The sequence below is a fragment of the Staurois parvus genome, unplaced genomic scaffold (assembly GCF_062004578.1).
Source record: "Staurois parvus isolate SC_StPar_1 unplaced genomic scaffold, SC_StPar_1.0 ptg001234l, whole genome shotgun sequence".
NCBI classification, from domain to species: domain Eukaryota; kingdom Metazoa; phylum Chordata; class Amphibia; order Anura; family Ranidae; genus Staurois; species Staurois parvus.
Window position 1 is genome coordinate 196169 of NW_028319030.1, and position 17501 is coordinate 213669.

General features: G+C 45.8%; 1 protein-coding gene across 1 annotated transcript in view; it reads right to left on the reverse strand.

The window, feature by feature from the left end:
* Window positions 1-8015: 8015 nt before the first annotated feature.
* Window positions 8016-17501, reverse strand: part of LOC149437975 (uncharacterized) — a 46945-nt gene continuing 37459 nt past the window's right edge. Inside the window, exons 3-5 of the mRNA XM_089660390.1 lie at window positions 15362-15491; window positions 13627-13697; window positions 8016-9619 (exon numbers count right to left, since the gene is read on the reverse strand). Of these exons, the coding sequence (XP_089516516.1) occupies window positions 9270-9619; window positions 13627-13697; window positions 15362-15491 (551 nt within the window). The 3' untranslated portion in view covers window positions 8016-9269. The remainder of the gene's footprint in view (window positions 9620-13626; window positions 13698-15361; window positions 15492-17501) is intronic.

Below are 17501 nucleotides of genomic sequence, written 5' to 3' on the forward strand. Positions count from 1 at the left end.
AGTCTCTGACCATCTCCTGTACTATGTCTGCAGTCTCTGACCAACTCCTATAGTATGTCTGCAGTCTCTGACCATCTCCTGTAGTATGTCTGCAGTCTCTGACCATCTCCTGTAGTATGTCTGCAGTCTCTGACCATCTCCTGTACTGTGTCCGCAGTCTCTGACCATCTCCTGTACTATGTCTGCAGTCTCTGACCATCTCCTATAGTATGTCTGCAGTCTCTGACCATCTCCTGTACTATGTCTGCAGTCTCTGATCATCTCCTGTATCACAAACCTCCCAAAATTCTTGGCTGGGGAAGAAGGACCCCTTAAGATACAAAGTGTAAATTCAAAGCCCCCCCCCCCCCCATCATTCCCACATTTAAGCAGAGTAGAATAAAAAGTATGCATAAAAAAGGTTGGTAACCCCCCCCCCCCCTTTTGTTTTTTTTTTCCTTTTCCTTCAGAATCTGAATTGTAATAATCTGGAGGTTGGTGGAAGGTTTGGTGCAGGAAAACGCCTTTGATATTTAAATGCCTTTACATGCCCGGGGTCATACCGGTGGGATTTGGGAATTGAAATGGCACCTGAAATGGCATCTAATGAATGTGAATGTTGGCGTGTTCACACGTGCGATTTGCTGCGGCGCCATTTCTAGAATAGTTCTTGCGTGACTTTTTCTGCAGTTTTGTTGCGATTTCACATACTCAGAATATAATGGAGATTGCTCTGCAAATTGCAAGAAATCATTGAAAATCTTCACAAGTAGCAATAAAGTCTTCAGAAATCTCACCTGAAATCGCGCTGAAATTGCACACAAATCGCACGGTTTTAAATTGCAGCGATGTGACCGGGACTAATGCAGAGTTCTATACATCCGACCATAAAGAGGGACAACTGACGAGGACGGAGGGACTGGTTTCATCCCAACCAGGGACAGTCGGGGGCATTAAATACAGTGAATATTATCTGCCGTCTTTTCATGGATTCAGAAGCCATAGATGAGCCCCCTCCCCCCCCCTCTACTAAGGTGACCACTTCTGCTCTATAGACCGGTCATTAGTCCTGGGGAGACTTTGCAGGGACCTCGGATACTTGTGCAGCTCTGCATAGAAACCAATCAGCTTCCAGGTTTTATTGTCAAAGCTTCATTGAACAAGCTGAAGGTAGAAGCTGATTGGCTGCCATGCACAGCTGCCCCAGATTTAGTAAATCCCCTCACCCCAGTGTGAGAATACAATGTATCAGTGTGAGAATACAATGTATCAGTGTGAGAATATAATATATCAGTGTGAGAATACAATGTATCAGTGTGAGAATATAATATATCAGTGTGAGAATACAATGTATCAGTGTGAGAATATAATATATCAGTGTGAGAATACAATGTATCAGTGTGAGAATATAATATATCAGTGTGAGAATACAATGTATCAGTGTGAGAATATAATATATCAGTGTGAGAATATAATATATCAGTGTGAGAATATAATATATCAGTGTGAGAATACAATGTATCAGTGTGAGAATATAATGTATCAGTGTGAGAATAGAATATATCAGTGCGAGAATACAATGTATCAGTGTGAGAATACAATGTATCAGTGTGAGAATACAATGTATCAGTGTGAAAATGTTTTTATATATACATACATTCATCGGTCACTTTATTAGGTAGACGTTGCTAGTAGCAGGTTGGAACCCCTTTTAATTTTTCCACAGCATTTTGCAGAAACTCAGTACAGTCCATTTAACATGATTTCCTATGGGACACGTTCACATCTGCGCATTTTCACCCATTGCGTTTTTTTGGAAAGGGTCAGGGACTTTTTTGAATGCAAAAAGTTGTGTTTTTGGTTCTATAGACTTAAATGGAAATGCTGCAGAAAAATGAAAAAAATGAAAAGATGAAAAAAAAAACCTCGCGAAATGCAAAACACCGCAAAAACACGTCAAAAACGCAGGTGCAAAACACAAAACGCCAAAATGGCTCAAAGGCAACCCACATTCTGTTGCATTATTGATGCTTTTTTTTACATTCCAGTGCATTTTTTATGAATTTCCAGCTAATTTTTCCCCTCTTTTTTTCTTCAATTCACATAGGGACATTGTGCGCTCCTGTGTGTTTTTGGTGTGTTTGGGTGTTTTCTGGTGAGATCTGGTGCATTTTTTGTGCATTTTACCACATTCCAGTACAGTTCTGTGCAAAAAAAATGCAACCTGTTCTACTTTTTTATCTTCAACCGGAACGCACTGGAACTGCAAGCGCTGATGTGAACTGTGACATTGACGACCATATAACCAACTTCTTGTGCGTCTTGGATGCAGAACAAAAGCAACTGAAATGCATGGAGTGTGAACTGGCCCTTCAAGTGATGCTAAAGGCCTATTTTTTATTTCTTTTTTAATAACAAACATGTCTATCCTAACCTGCTCTGTGTAATGGTTTTGCACAGAGCAGCCCGGATCCTCCTCTTCTCAGGTCCTCCCCTGGCGCTCCTGGCCCCTCCCTCCTCAGCTTGCTATGGGGGCACCCGAGCACTCCCCAGTTGCTGCTCTGTGTGTCCATTCACACACGGAGTGGCGGCTCAGCCCTGCCCCGCCCCCACTATCTTCTCATTGGCTCACTGGCCAATGGTGGCTCTTGCTGCTGTCTCAGCCAATGAGGAGAGGGAGTCCCAGGATAGCCGAGACCCCAGTGCACATCTGAGTCCTGTTAACTCTTAGAGTGGCTTCAAGGTCTAATGGGTTGTGCAGCTCCCAGCTAATGTGTGTAGGCAAACCAGTCATCCATAGTGTATGGTTAGACCAGGCCTCTCTGGCTAGTCCCCAGTCTCTGACCGTCTCCTGTATCATGTCTGCAGTCTCTGACCGTCTCTTATATCCTGTCCCCAGTTTCTGACTGTCTCTTGTATTCTGTCCACAGTCTCTGACTGTCTCCTGTACTATGCAGTCTCTGAGAGTCTCCTGTATCCTGTCCCCAGTTTCTGACTGTCTCTTGTATTCTGTCCACAGTCTCTGACTGTCTCCTGTACTATGTGCGCAGTCTCTGACTGTCTCCTGTACTATGTCCGCAGTCTCTGAGAGTCTACTGTATCCTGTCCGCAGTCTCTGTCTCCTGTACTAGGCAGTCTCTGACCATCTCCTGTACTATGTCCGCAGGTGCTGACTGTCTCCTGTACTATGTCCGCAGTCTGACTATCTCCTGTAGCCTGTCCCAGTCTCTGACCTTCTCCTGTACCCTGTTCTAAATCTCTGACCACCTCCTGTATCCTGTCCGCTGTCTCTGACCATCTCCTGTATCCTGTCCGCTGTCTCTGACCATCTACTGTATCCTGTCCGCTGTCTCTGACCATCTCCTTTATCCTGTCCGCAGTCTCTGACTGTCTCCTGTACTATATCCACAGTCTCTGACTGTCTCCTGTACTAGGTCCACAGTATCTTACTGTCTCTTGTACTATGTCCACAGTCTCTGACTATCTCCTGTAGTATGTCCGCAGTCTCTGACCTTCTCCTGTATCCTGTCCTCAGTCTCTGACCATCTCCTGTAATATGTCAGCAGACTCTGATCATCTCCTGTATTCTGTCCTCAGTCTTTCTCCTTTATCTTGTCCAAGTCTCTGGCCGTCTCCTGTAGTATGCCAGCAGAATCTGATCATCTCCTGTATCCTGTCCTCAGTCTCTGACCTTCTCCTTTATCCTGTCTGCAGTCTCTGGACATTTACTGTAGTATGTCTGCATTCGCTGACCGTCTCCTGTATCCTGTCTGCTGTCTCTAAACTTCTCCTGCTTCCTGTCCACAGTTTCTTCTATATCATGTTTGTCATCTCTGACCATCTCCTGTATCCCGTCTGCAGTCTCTGACTGTCTCCTGTATCATGTCCGCAGTTGCTGACCAACGTCTGATATGGAGCTCTTATAGGAAGATGTGGAGCCTAAAGCAGAAGGAACGGAGATTACAAATTTAGATGGGGGTGCAATTTTAGTCTTGCCTAGGGCAGCACAAAACCAAAAAACACCACTACCCTAGAATCCATACTAGACCCTTATCCGAGCATGAAGCCCAGCAGGTCAGGAAAGGGAGGGGAATAAATGTGCGTCCCCCCCTCTTGAACCATACCAGGCCACATGCCCTCAACATGGGGGTGCTTTGGAGCAGAGGGGCTTCCCCCCAAAGCACCTTGTCCCCATGTTGATGGGGACAAGGGCCCCTTCCCCACACCCATGGCTGGTGGTTGTGGGGAAGGTCTGTGGATGGGGGGTTTTTGGAATCTGGAAGCTCCCTTTAACAAAGGGGCCCCCAGATTCCCCCCATGTGAATGAATATGGGATACATGGTACCACTACTCATTCACAAAAAAAAGTGTAGTGTACAAATGACAGGAGACAGTCGTTGACTAGTCCTTTAATAACAATAAAAAGTAGACCCCGAAGTAGATCCAACGTCAATCACAATGCCACTGCCGACCCAAAAAAAAGTCTGCGCTCTTGACACTGGCTCCTGCCGTCTGACAGCTGTGCTGGTAGGCAGTTTCTAAATACTGTGATGATGTCACAAGGCCATGCCCCCTTCATCATCATGTGCTGTGATTGGCCAAATCATTTCACCTCCTTTGGATCAACTGTGGGTGTAGGATTATAAGGTTTTTTTTTTGGTTGAACTGGATGGACTTTTGTCTTTTTTCAGCCAGACTAACTATGTCATTATGTAACCTGACCTGTGGTCAGATGCCTTGCTTTGGCCAATTACAATGCACTGTCAGGGGGCAGTGTATTGTGGGGAGTGGTGAGCAAACAGCCCAAAGAATACCCTTACCATTTGTGTGTTCACCCAACACGTGAACAGCCAATGCCGAACTAATGTTTGACTCGAACATCTAGACCAGGGGTCTCCAAACTATGACCCTCCAGGTATTGAGGAACTGCATGTCCCATGAGGCCTTGCAAGACTCTGACAGCCACCAACAAGATGGCTGAAGCATGATGGGACTTGTAGTACTTCAACAGCTGGAGGGACATAGTTTGGAGACCCTGCTCTAGCCCAACAATAGTGAAAACCTTTATTTAGGACAGACAGAGTACAAATCTATTTCACATCTATATCAAAATTAAAAATTACTATCTCCCTGCACATTGCAGACTGGGTTCATTATGGCAAACGCATATCCAGCCCCTCTTACAGTAAACAAAGAGAACTATGTCGGATTTTCCTTGCCATAGGGTCTAGATCAGAGCATCTAAAAAACGTAAGCTGCAATTTTTTTTTTCAGTTATGCTATGTAAACGGGGACATGTAACTAATATAAAGTAGCCTTTATCCCAGTTTGTGAAAAGTGAGGGTCCAAGAACTGCGCGCATATTTCCTGGTGACTTCTAACATGTGACTGGGTGCCGATGCTCCAAGCTCAGCTTGTCCAGTTCACAGATCTAAAGAGAGCCGCTATCCATTGATCAACAGGATGAAACTTCATGTAAAAAACGGCTTTAGAGAGTCTCCTCCCATGCCACGCCCCTCACAGAGGTGTGGCATGGGAGGAGACTCTCTGAAGCCATTTTTTACATGAAGCTTTACCTGGCTGATAGTGGGTGTGCGGCTCCATTCCTTTCAGACGTTATCCCAGTTTGGCTACCCGTCACATTGAAGAGCCAATCAAGAGGCATGGAGTGCAGGCTGGAGAGGGTGAAGTCAAAATAATCTTCTAGTAAGATATCAGAATGTGAATATAGAACTCTCCCGAGGAGCTTTGGAATTATGTCTGCACTAGGACTCTGATATCAATTCATAAAAATGGAGTAACCTTCACCCTAAGGCATGAAGTAGGCAGGCAGATGTTTCATCAATGAAAAGCTTGGAGATATCTGAACTTCCTCTGTCATTCGTAGTCGCAGACATGGCCGCTGCAAGGTTTTTATGTCTGCTTCCCTGATCATCTCCCACCATGACTACTGCAACTCCCTTCTCATTGGCTTACCTTTGCATAGGCTGTCCCCTCTTCAGTCCATCATGAATGCTGCTGCCAGGCTCATCCACCTTACTAACTGTCCAGTGTATGTTGCCCCTCTTTGCCAGTCCCTCCATTGACCTTCGCTCAGTGTCCTCCATCCCTCTTTTCCAGTTCCTCCACTGACCTCCGCTCAGTGTCCTCCATCCCTCTTTTCCAGTTCCTCCACTGACCTCCGCTCAGTGTCCTCCATCCCTGTTTTCCAGTTCCTCCACTGACCTCCGCTCAGTGTCCTCCATCCCTCTTTTCCAGTTCCTCCACTGACCTCCGCTCAGTGTCCTCCATCCCTCTTTGCCAGTTCCTCCACTGACCTCCGCTCAGTGTCCTCCATCCCTTTTTCCAGTTCCTCCACTGACCTCCGCTCAGTGTCCTCCATCCCTCTTTTCCAGTTCCTCCATTGACCTCCGCTCAGTGTCCTCCATCCCTCTTTTCCAGTTCCTCCACTGACCTCCGCTCAGTGTCCTCCATCCCTCTTTTCCAGTTCCTCCATTGACCTCCGCTCAGTGTCCTCCATCCCTTTTTTCCAGTTCCTCCACTGACCTCCGCTCAGTGTCCTCAATCCCTCTTTGCCAATTCCTCCACTTTTCCTGCTCACCCAACAAATAAAATTCAAGATACTTACAACAACTTATAAAGCCATCCATAACTCATTCCCGAGTTACATCACCAACCTGCTCTCAAAATACCAACCAACTCGTTCCTCCCAAGACCTCCTGTTCTCTAGCTCCCTTGTCACCTCCTCCTATGCTCGCCTCCAGGATTCCTCCAGAGCTGTTCCCATGCTCTGGAACTCCCTTCCCCAATTTGTTCATATATTTCCATCTCTGTCCACTTTTAGAATACCCCTGAAAACTCATCTCTTCAGAGAAGCCTATCCTGCCCCCACCTAACAACTGTACATGTATTTTGTCCATCAGCCCATCCCCCACAGTTATTACCTTTTGTATCTCTCGACCCTCCCTCTTAGATTGTAAGCTCTAACGAGTCAGGCCCTCTGAATTCTCCTGTATTCATTTGTATTGTATTCGTACTGTCTGCCCTCATGTTGTAAAGCGTTGCATAACTGATGGCGGTATCTAAATCCTGTATAATAATAAAATAATAATACTTAAGTGAAGGTGCATTTTGCAACTCCCTCTCCCCCCCATCCTCCCACCACTCCCTTCCTTCCACAAGGGCAGTGTGTAATGAGGGAGGAGGGTATGTATTCCCTGATTCCCTTCCACGTAGGCAAGAGGACTCAGTGTTAGGATTGGAAGACAGATATTTGAAATTATTTTAGGCTTGAAGGTTACTTATACCCCCTCAGAACATTATATATTTTCTAAAAAGAAGACACCCTAGATGACAGGTGTCAAACATAAGGCCCGCAGGCCAAATCCAGCCCTCCAGGCCATTTCATGTGGCCCTTGCACCTCTCCTTCAGGTACCCCCTTGTCTCTGCCCCCTCCTTGTCTCAGCAATCGGCAGCAGAGAAGACAAAATAACTTCTCTGCCAAATTTTGTACCTCTCAGTGCAGCTGCAGCACCCCCTCAGTTCTGCCTCCCCTGGTCTCAACATTCAGCAGACTTTGGTAACTGACTCCATTCCTCCTCTGGTCCTCCTCCAGACCCTGTACCTTCTGCTTTCCAGCTCTGCCCCCAAAGTGGGTGCACGGTGATGTTATGGAGGGTGTGGGATTCTTGATATCTGATGTAATGAGGGGGGTGGGGTGCTCAAGACATTATTATTATTATACAGGATTTATGGCGCCAACAGTTTGCTCAGCGCTTTACAATATAACAGGAGACAATACAGCAACAATACATATAGGAGGGCCCTGATCCTGGGAGCTTACAATCTAAGAGGGACATCTACCCTTACAGATACAATCGGCCCTTAGAGGGCAACCATAATGCTGATTCGGCCCTCAATGAAATGGAGTTTGACACTCCTGTCCTAGAGAATAACATTTTGGTAGTCCCAATTTTTTATGTTACACGATACTGGCTCAAATACAAACTTTCATTAAAAAATACACCAAAGTACATTTTTGGTTGTATAAATTCAATTTATTACACTTTTTTTTTGTAAAATGTAAATTATGAAGTTGTGCTGAGTAAATAGAGACATAACATGTCAAACCTTAAATGTGTGTGTGCCCGTGAAACCCTAGATTTTTTTTTCATAGACAACATTTTAAAAGCCGCTACAGGTCATCAATGTAAAGTTATGCAGGAGTTCTGATGCTATAATTATTGATCTCACTCCACCAAGCGTAGTGATATGTAATATGTGTTCAGCAATTGCCATTTTTGTATATAGGCACCCCGATGCATGCATTTTGATATGTGGGAAGGGGGGGGGAAATATTTTTATTTTTTAATTTTATATGTGTCTATTTTAATGCTTAAAACTTAAAAAAACATTTTACATAATTGTGAATGCTATCACATAGGGGACCACTAGCCCTCTATGTGATAGCATATAGGTGTCAGGTACTCTTTATGAGACATCCGGGGTCTATTAGACCCTGGATGTCTCCCTTACACACCACTGCAGCTGATGGAACACATATCATGGTCTGTCAGCTGCTTCCTCAGGTATTGATTCCAGTCATTGACAGCTCTGGAAGTGAAGTTATGTACGTCACTGCCTGTTCTGTACAGAGGAGAGAGGCTCAGCGGATAAATGTCCACTAAATTCCTTTCGCCCTTCACAGCGACATCCGCCATGAACGCAGTGGGCCAGCAGGTGGGACCCCTGTAAATATGGTGGGGGGGTTGCGCAGGGGGCGGAACATAGTGGCAGTTGTAGAAGTGATCGACAGTTTTGCAGCCACTTGAAACCCTTCCCATAGACAGCCAGCTTCAGTCAGCTTCACAAAAGTACGCACGCTTCTGGCCGGGGAACACACATGTCCGCACTATGGTTACAAATCCTGAGCAAAAGGCTGGGGATTTGGATTTTACCGCCCCCCCCCGCCCCACCATGCTGGCACCCTAAGGCGGCTGCCTATGCCTCCCTATGGTTGAGCTGGCGCTGGATGCAGAGCCCACTTTATGTCACCAATACATAGAAACACAGAAAACTGATGGCTGAAAGAGAAGAAATGGTCTATGGAGGCTTTTTATTAACCTGGACCTTCAGTGAGTCCCTTCTGTCCTCTAAGTGAGAAGAAGAAATAACTGACGTAGACCTTCCCAAATCTTACCTACCATTTATATTTTACATCACAGATAACTACATAAGGCACACAGGGGTTGTAATATACAGTAGCTAGGGCTGCACAATCACAATTTATTCAAAGTAGAATACAATAACTTTTTCCACTCCCCTCACTCTTGTTCTTCATATATTCGGAATTTAGTTTCATGTCGCTTGTTTCTTTCATATATTTTATAATAAAATTCAGATGCCTTTTCCTCTCCTCTTTGGGATCTCTCATGTGTCCCATACGGAATCTGATGTCTTCCAAAACATCAGTGAGGAATTTGATGATCTCTTCATGCTTCTCTCTCACCATCGGCTCGCCCTTTGCAGTGTAATTTTCGATGGTGTAGATGTTTTTCAGCCCCATGTTTGTAAAGATGGACTTCATGGATTCCAATTCACCGCTGTACTTGTGTGTCAGGACAATGTATGGGTTAACGCCTGGAACATCAACATGAAGGAATTCAGTACAAGGAGCAAGTCAGTTCCTGAAGGACAGGAGGTAAAGGGGAGATGGAGGAAAGATAGCCATTGTCTGGGTGAAGAGAAGGGGGGCAGAACCATTGCAGGCTTTTTCTAGAGGAAAAATCTGAAGGAGAATAAGGAGGAGATAGACAGAGGAAAGGCAGTCATGATATAGAAAGAGAGGAGGCGGTCATTATACAGACAAAGAGGAGAAAAGGAGATAGACAGAGGAAAGGCAGTCATTATATAGACAGAGGAGAGAGGAGATAGACAGAGGAAAGGCAGTCATTATATAGACAAAGAGGAGAGAGGAGATAGACAGAGGAAAGGCGGTCATTATACAGACAGAGGAGAGGAGTAGGAGATAGACAGAGGAAAGGCAGTCATTATACAGACAGAGGAGAGGAGATAGACAGAGGAAAGGCGGTCATTATATAGACAAAGAGGAGAGAAGGAGATAGACAGAGGAAAGGCAGTCATTATACAGACAGAGGAGAGGAGTAGGAGATAGACAGAGGAAAGGCAGTCATTATACAGACAGAGGAGAGGAGATAGACAGAGGAAAGGCGGTCATTATATAGACAAAGAGGAGAGAAGGAGATAGACAGAGGAAAGGCAGTCATTATACAGACAGAGGAGAGAGGAGATAGACAGAGGAAAGGCAGTCATTATACAGACAGAGGAGAGAGGAGATAGACAGAGGAAAGGCAGTCATTATACAGACAAAGAGGAGAGAAGGAGATAGACAGAGGAAAGGCAGTCATTATACAGACAGAGGAGAGGAGTAGGAGATAGACAGAGGAAAGGCAGTCATTATACAGACAGAGGAGAGGAGATAGACAGAGGAAAGGCGGTCATTATATAGACAAAGAGGAGAGAAGGAGATAGACAGAGGAAAGGCAGTCATTATACAGACAGAGGAGAGAGGAGATAGACAGAGGAAAGGCAGTCATTATACAGACAAAGAGGAGAGAAGGAGATAGACAGAGGAAAGGCAGTCATTATACAGACAGAGGAGAGGAGTAGGAGATAGACAGAGGAAAGGCGGTCATTATATAGACAAAGAGGAGAGAGGAGATAGACAGAGGAAAGGCGGTCATTATACAGACAGAGGAGAGGAGGAGGAGGAGATAGACAGAGGAAAGGCGGTCATTATACAGACAAAGAGGAGAGAGGAGATAGACAGAGGAAAGGCGGTCATTATACAGACAAAGAGGAGAGAGGAGATAGACAGAGGAAAGGCGGTCATTATACAGACAGAGGAGAGGAGGAGGAGATAGACAGAGGAAAGGCGGTCATTATACAGACAGAGGAGAGGAGATAGACAGAGGAAAGGTGGTCATTATACAGACAAAGAGGAGAGAGGAGATAGACAGAGGAAAGGCGGTCATTATACAGACAGAGGAGAGGAGATAGACAGAGGAAAAGCGGTCATTATATAGACAGAGGAGAGAGGAGATAGACAGAGGAAAGGCAGTCATTATACAGACAGAGGAGAGGAGTAGGAGATAGACAGAGGAAAGGCGGTCATTCTACAGACAAAGAGGAGAGAAGGAGATAGACAGAGGAAAGGCAGTCATTATACAGACAGAGGAGAGGAGGGGATAGACAGAGGAAAGGCAGTCATTATATAGAAAGAGGAGCAGGGGGCCAGACTGCAGGGGAAGGGGGGTGAGGGGCTGCTGAGGGCTGCCTGTGTCAGTGACACGGAGGACTAGAAGTCCCAGCATAGACGGGACAGAAAAGTGAGGGGCTAGCTCCATGACACAGTCATTATATAGACAGAGGAGAGAGGAGGAGATAGAGGAAAGGAAGTCATTATACAGACAGAGAGGAGAGAGGGAAGGAGATAGACAAAGGAAAGGCGGTCATTATACAGACAGAGAGGAGAGAGGGAAGGAGATAGACAAAGGAAAGGCGGTCATTATACAGACAGAGAGGAGAGAGGAGATAGACAGAGGAAAGGTAGTCATTACATAGACAGAGAGGAGATAGACATGTGCAGTTCTTTTTGATCCGAATCCATATTCGGGCTGCATTGTCTGCTGTTATATTGTAAAATGCTGAGCAAACTGTTGATGGTACATAAATCCTGTATAATAATAATAATAATAATAATAATAATAATAACAATACTAATACATTTTACATTTTTTGGGTGTATCTGAATTCCAAATTCCAATAGTAACAAATTTACACAAATCTGAAATAATGAAACAAAATTCAGCCAAAATTCCATTTGAATTTGAAAACAAGAGTAGAATAAAATAGGTCAGAAAATAAAGGAATAGAATCAATGAAAATAGAATAGAAAAACATAGAATAGAAAATTAAAGAATAGAAAAAAATAGAGTAAAACAGAATAAAATTTAATAGCAACTAAAGGAACAGAATAGAATCCATTAGAATAGAATAGAAAAGAATAGAATGGAAAAATAATAGAATAGAATAAAAAAGAAAGTATATAATTGCCTTCCGAAATTCAAATTTTGAATAGAATGAATTAAAAAAGAATACATTAGAATAGATTATACAATAATAGAAAAGTAAAGAATAAAAAAGACTAAAATACTTTACGAAAGTATAAAAATTTTGGACTGAGCTATGGTGATGTGAGTAGAGATTGACAAAGACACTGGGAAATTTTTGCTGAAAAAATAGAAATTCCCATTACGATCACGCAGTTTTCATATAGCCCATATACATATATCAAAGTGATGCAGCGCTAAAACTAATAATAAAAATACTCCAGAGATAAAGGAAGTGATATACATAAAATAATGATTTAGCAAACGGGGTAACAAATGACCCAAATCCACATGGGGATATGAGGGAGGCAGTGACCCCTGGTACCCGAAGGGTACTCAATAAAGACCAGGTGAATATCTGCAGGACAAACCAAACAGATAATAATGGCTTTGTGCAATAAATGAAGTGTCCACAGTTCATACAAATGCTGTTATTTCAAGACGTGCAGGTGAATCACAGCACACTCCAAACATGATCGCAGGCAGTCTGGCTACAGTGGCCTCTCACCTCCACTCTACGACCCCAAAGGGCCACAAAGCAAATGTAGATCTCTGGATCCCTGAAACCGATGGTTCCTCAGATAGGATAGTATGGGCAGTCATCACATACACAGTAGTCGGACCAGTGGGCAAACTAAATACACCCTCCTTAGGTGTCAAAGCTCATATGCTCATAAGTATAGAAAAAGAACACAATCCTCATAGTGTATTACTGCTTTTAATGGCACAGTAACAACAAGCCAAAAAAAGGGGGTAAATACACTCACATAGCAGCAGCCTGTATCCAGATCATTGTGGTACAGCATGATCAAAAAGGTGTTCCAAAATGGCGTCACGCCGGAAGTACGTCACCACGCTATTGCCGTCGACGCGTTGCGTCACGTAACTCGTGACTTCGTCAGGACGAACTTGGGATCCCACTTGGGATCATGTTTGGAGTGTGCTGTGATTCACCTGCACGTCTTGAAATAAAAGCATTTGTATGAACTGTGGACACTTCATTTATTGCACAAAGCCATTATTATCTGTTTGGTTTGTCCTGCAGATATTCACCTGGTCTTTATTGAGTACCCTTCGGGTACCAGGGGTCACTGCCTCTCTCATATCCCCATGTGGATTTGGGTCATTTGTTACCCCGTTTGCTAAATCATTATTTTATGTATATCACTTCCTATATCTCTGGAGTATTTTTATTATTAGTTTTAGCGCTGCATCACTTTTATATGTGTTTTTACTATTGTCCTTATCTGGTATGGGAGAGATGCTGGCTGCTTTCTAGTTAAGTGTATTATTTACCATATAAGCGCAGGAGGATATTTTTCTGTTACATATACCCCATATACCTTCAAAAACACACATGGAATGTCTGGGAGATAGAGAGAGGAGAGAATACCATGACATGAACAAAGAGGAGAGGAAAAACAACCACATGACAAAAATACCCCAAATACTAACCAGTTAGTTCTCGGGCAGTGTTCAGTAGTTCTCTGTACAACCCAACTTCATTCTGGATATCATTATTTACACTGAGAGAAAAAATATTTGTTATAAATCCATTACATGTGAACTATATTCATTGCTAATGTTGTTTTCATCAAAGACTGAGAGACTTCATTGCAGGAAATGCCTCTAATATGACCTCAATCCATGTTAGACGTCTGAATTAAACTGGTACTAAACCCCAAACTCTGTATTCACTATATCCGCTCTCCCCGGACCCCGCATTCACTATATCCCCTCTCCCCGGACCCTGCATTCACTATATCCGCTCTCCCCGGACCCCGCATTCACTATATCTGCTCTCCACGGACCCTGCATTCACTATATCTGCTCTCCCCGGACCCTGCATTCACTATATCCGCTCTCCCCGAACCCCGCATTCACTATATCCACTCTCCCCGGACCCCGCATTCACTATATCCACTCTCCCCGGACCCCGCATTCACTATATCCGCTCTCCCCGGACCCCGCATTCACTATATCCGCTCTACCTGGACCCTGCATTCACTATATCCGCTCTCCCCGGACCCCGCATTCACTATATCCGCTCTACCTGGACCCCGTATTCACTATATCCGCTCTCCCCGGACCCCGCATTCACTATATCCGCTCTCCCCGGACCCCGTATTCACTATATCCGCTCTCCCCGGACCCCGCATTCACTATATCCGCTCTCCCCGGACCCCGCATTCACTATATCCGCTCTCCCCGGACCCCGCATTCACTATATCCGCTCTCCCCGGACCCTGCATTCACTATATCCGCTCTCCCCGGACCCTGCATTCACTATATCCGCTCTCCCCGAACCCTGTATTCACTATATCTGCTCTCCCCGGACCCCGCATTCACTGTATCCGCTCTCCCCAGACCCCGCATTCACTATATCAGCACTTCCCAGACCCTGCATTCACTATATCCGCTCTCCTCGGACCCCGCATTCACTATATCCGCTCTCCCCAAACCCTGCATTCACTATATCTGCTCTCCCTGGACCCTGCATTCACTGTATCCGCTCTCCCCAGACCCCGCATTCACTATATCAGCACTTCCCAGACCCCGCATTCACTATATCCACTCTCCCCGGACCCCGCATTCACTATATCTGCTCTCCTCTGGACCCTGCATTCACTATATCCGCTCTCCCAGGAACCCTGCATTCACTATATCCGCTCTCCCCGGACTTTGCATTCATTATATCCGCTCTCCCCGGACCCCGCATTCACTATATCCGCTCTTCCCTGACCCTGCATTCACTATATCCGCTCTCCCCGGACCCTGCATTCACTATATCCTTGCTCCCGGGCCCCACATTCACGATATCCGCTCTCCCCGGACCCTGCATTCACTATATCCACTCTCCCCGGACCCCGCATTCACTATATCCGCCCCCCCCGGACCCCGCATTCACTATATCCGCTCTCCCTGGACCCTGCATTCACTATATCCGCTCTTCCTGGATCCTGCATTCACTATATCCGCTCTCCCCAGACCCCGCATTCACTATATCCGTTCTCCCTGGACCCCGCATTCACTATATCCGCTCTCCCCGGACCCCGCATTCACTATATCAGGTCTCACAATGAGTATAACCAGCATGCTTTGCTGCATATACAGACTGACTGAACTGTTGTGGGTTCAGTAACACTTTATCTCTGTCACAAACACCCCATAGTATGTTTTTAGTTCTTACCTGTGTATAAGAACCGGGACAATTAGATCATGGAAACTGTCCTCATTATAGGATTCAGCCATTACTCTGTCCACATTTTTATTATAGTCCTCAACCCATTCCACCTCCTGGTTTAGCGGCAGCAAATTTCCTAAAAAATGTAGAAAAATGTATTGAAAGTTTAAAGAAACTGTAATGAGTTTACGTTGTCAGTCTCCTCTGTCAGATGTCACCTTTCAGACAAGGAGAATGATGTCTGGGAGATGGATAGTTGCTCTGAGTTATTGGATATCCTGCAAATGTCCTGCAGTTATGTGTCATATTCCGGAGTCATAGTTACACAATCCCATCGCACACGTTCCTGCATTGTACAACGACTGTATGTATAGTGGGGGCTGCAGGGACCAGCGGCTGGAACCGTGATACATCAAGGAACAGAAACATCACCAGCACACCGGGTTTCTCCAATGTGGGTCGGAAGCTATTAACATGTAATTACATAGTTACAAGAAAAGCAAACTTTTGGAGTCTCGCAGGACCCCTTCATCAGACATGTGACACATCCCATTCTTGATGAAGGGGTCCTGTGAGACTCCAAAAGTTTGCTTTTCTTGTAACTATGTAATTAAACATTATAAGCTTTGAGCCCATATTGGAAAAACCCGATGTCACAGAGCTGGCCCTTCCCCCCCATCCTCTAGGCTTGCTGTCTGACACCCCACCCCCACCCCTCAGCAACCCCTCACTCTTCTGTCCCGTCCATGCTGGGACTTCAAGTCCTCCGTGTCCCTTACACAGGCAACCCTCAGCAGCCCCTCACCCCCTTGCTTGCAGTCTGGCCCCCTGCTGAAGGAATCCACAAACAGGCCCCCTCCTCCCTTCCCCCTCATGCACATCTTCCCGGGCTCCCTGGGCTGGTCCGGAGACCTGGGAGACAGGGCCCATTGCCATGGTAACCCGACAGGAAGTCTCCGGTTACCAACAGGGCGCCCAGCTATATACTTAAGGGTGAGCAGAAAAAAAAAACCCCTTCTGTTCTCCTGGCTGTGTGTGTGAGAGAAGACTGTGCTGAGTGCCAGCTTCTCTTATGACCATCCCCCGTCCTCCTCCTCATCTCCATGGCTGACTGGACTGTCCGTCTGCTGCTGGATCCCTCTCCGGTGTGGGGTGAACTCTCTGCTGCCTGGACTTACCTCTTGTTCCCTGTGAGCCTGCGAGACTGGACATCTTCCCTGGCTGGACTTACCTGTTGTTCTCTGTGAGCCTGCGGGCCGGACATTTCTCCTGCCTGGATTTAACTCTTTGTTGCCCGTGAGCCGGATGGACTTAACCCATCCCTGCCTGGAGCTGCCTGTGTGGATTAACCCTGTGTTGCCGGTGTGGACTGTAGCCCTCTGTGTCCGGCTCCCCGCATCCAGTAAGTGGACTAACCCCGTGCTGCCAAAAGACTGAACCCTGTGGATTACCATACCCCTGTTGCTCCATATTGCCTTCCAGATAACTGTATTGTGTTACTGTATCTGGTGTGGATCTGTGGACTAAAGGAACTGTTGTCTGTGCCCCACAAACCTCCCCAGTAAAAGCCCACACATTGGGTTCTGTGCAATCTGTCTCTGTGTGCTCTGTGGTTCTCTTGACAACTGGTTGGCAGCGGCGGGACGAGAGCACTCGAGATGGCAGATGAGAGAGTCTGCTTACAATGGAAGCGGTGGCCCCGGAATATCGACACTGGATGGCAATCAGCTTACAAGAAAAGGCCAGAACTTTGGGCCTCAACTACAAGGGACTTAACAAAGATCAGCTGGTCCGGATGCTGGAGAAAGCCAGCCAACAGCAATGGGAAGAGGTAGGCACAGACAAGGGCCAAGCGGTCCCGAGAGGAGATGGACCAGAGCTTCAAAGCACAAATGGAAAGAGCCCTTGGGTCATCTGGTACGAGGAAGAGATGGCCATTCTGGGGAAGGATGCCACCCTAGATAGAAAGCTGGCGGCCATGGAAAAGGCTCAAAAGAGACAAACAGCGTGGGAAGCTGCAAAGAATCAAGCAGCTGCTCCTGTGGCTGTCCCTGTGGCACGGGAGGCCCAGAGAATATCCAGGAAGGACTTTAAGCCCTACCAAGAGCACATCAGAGATGTGGATGGGTTCTTCCAGGACTTTGAA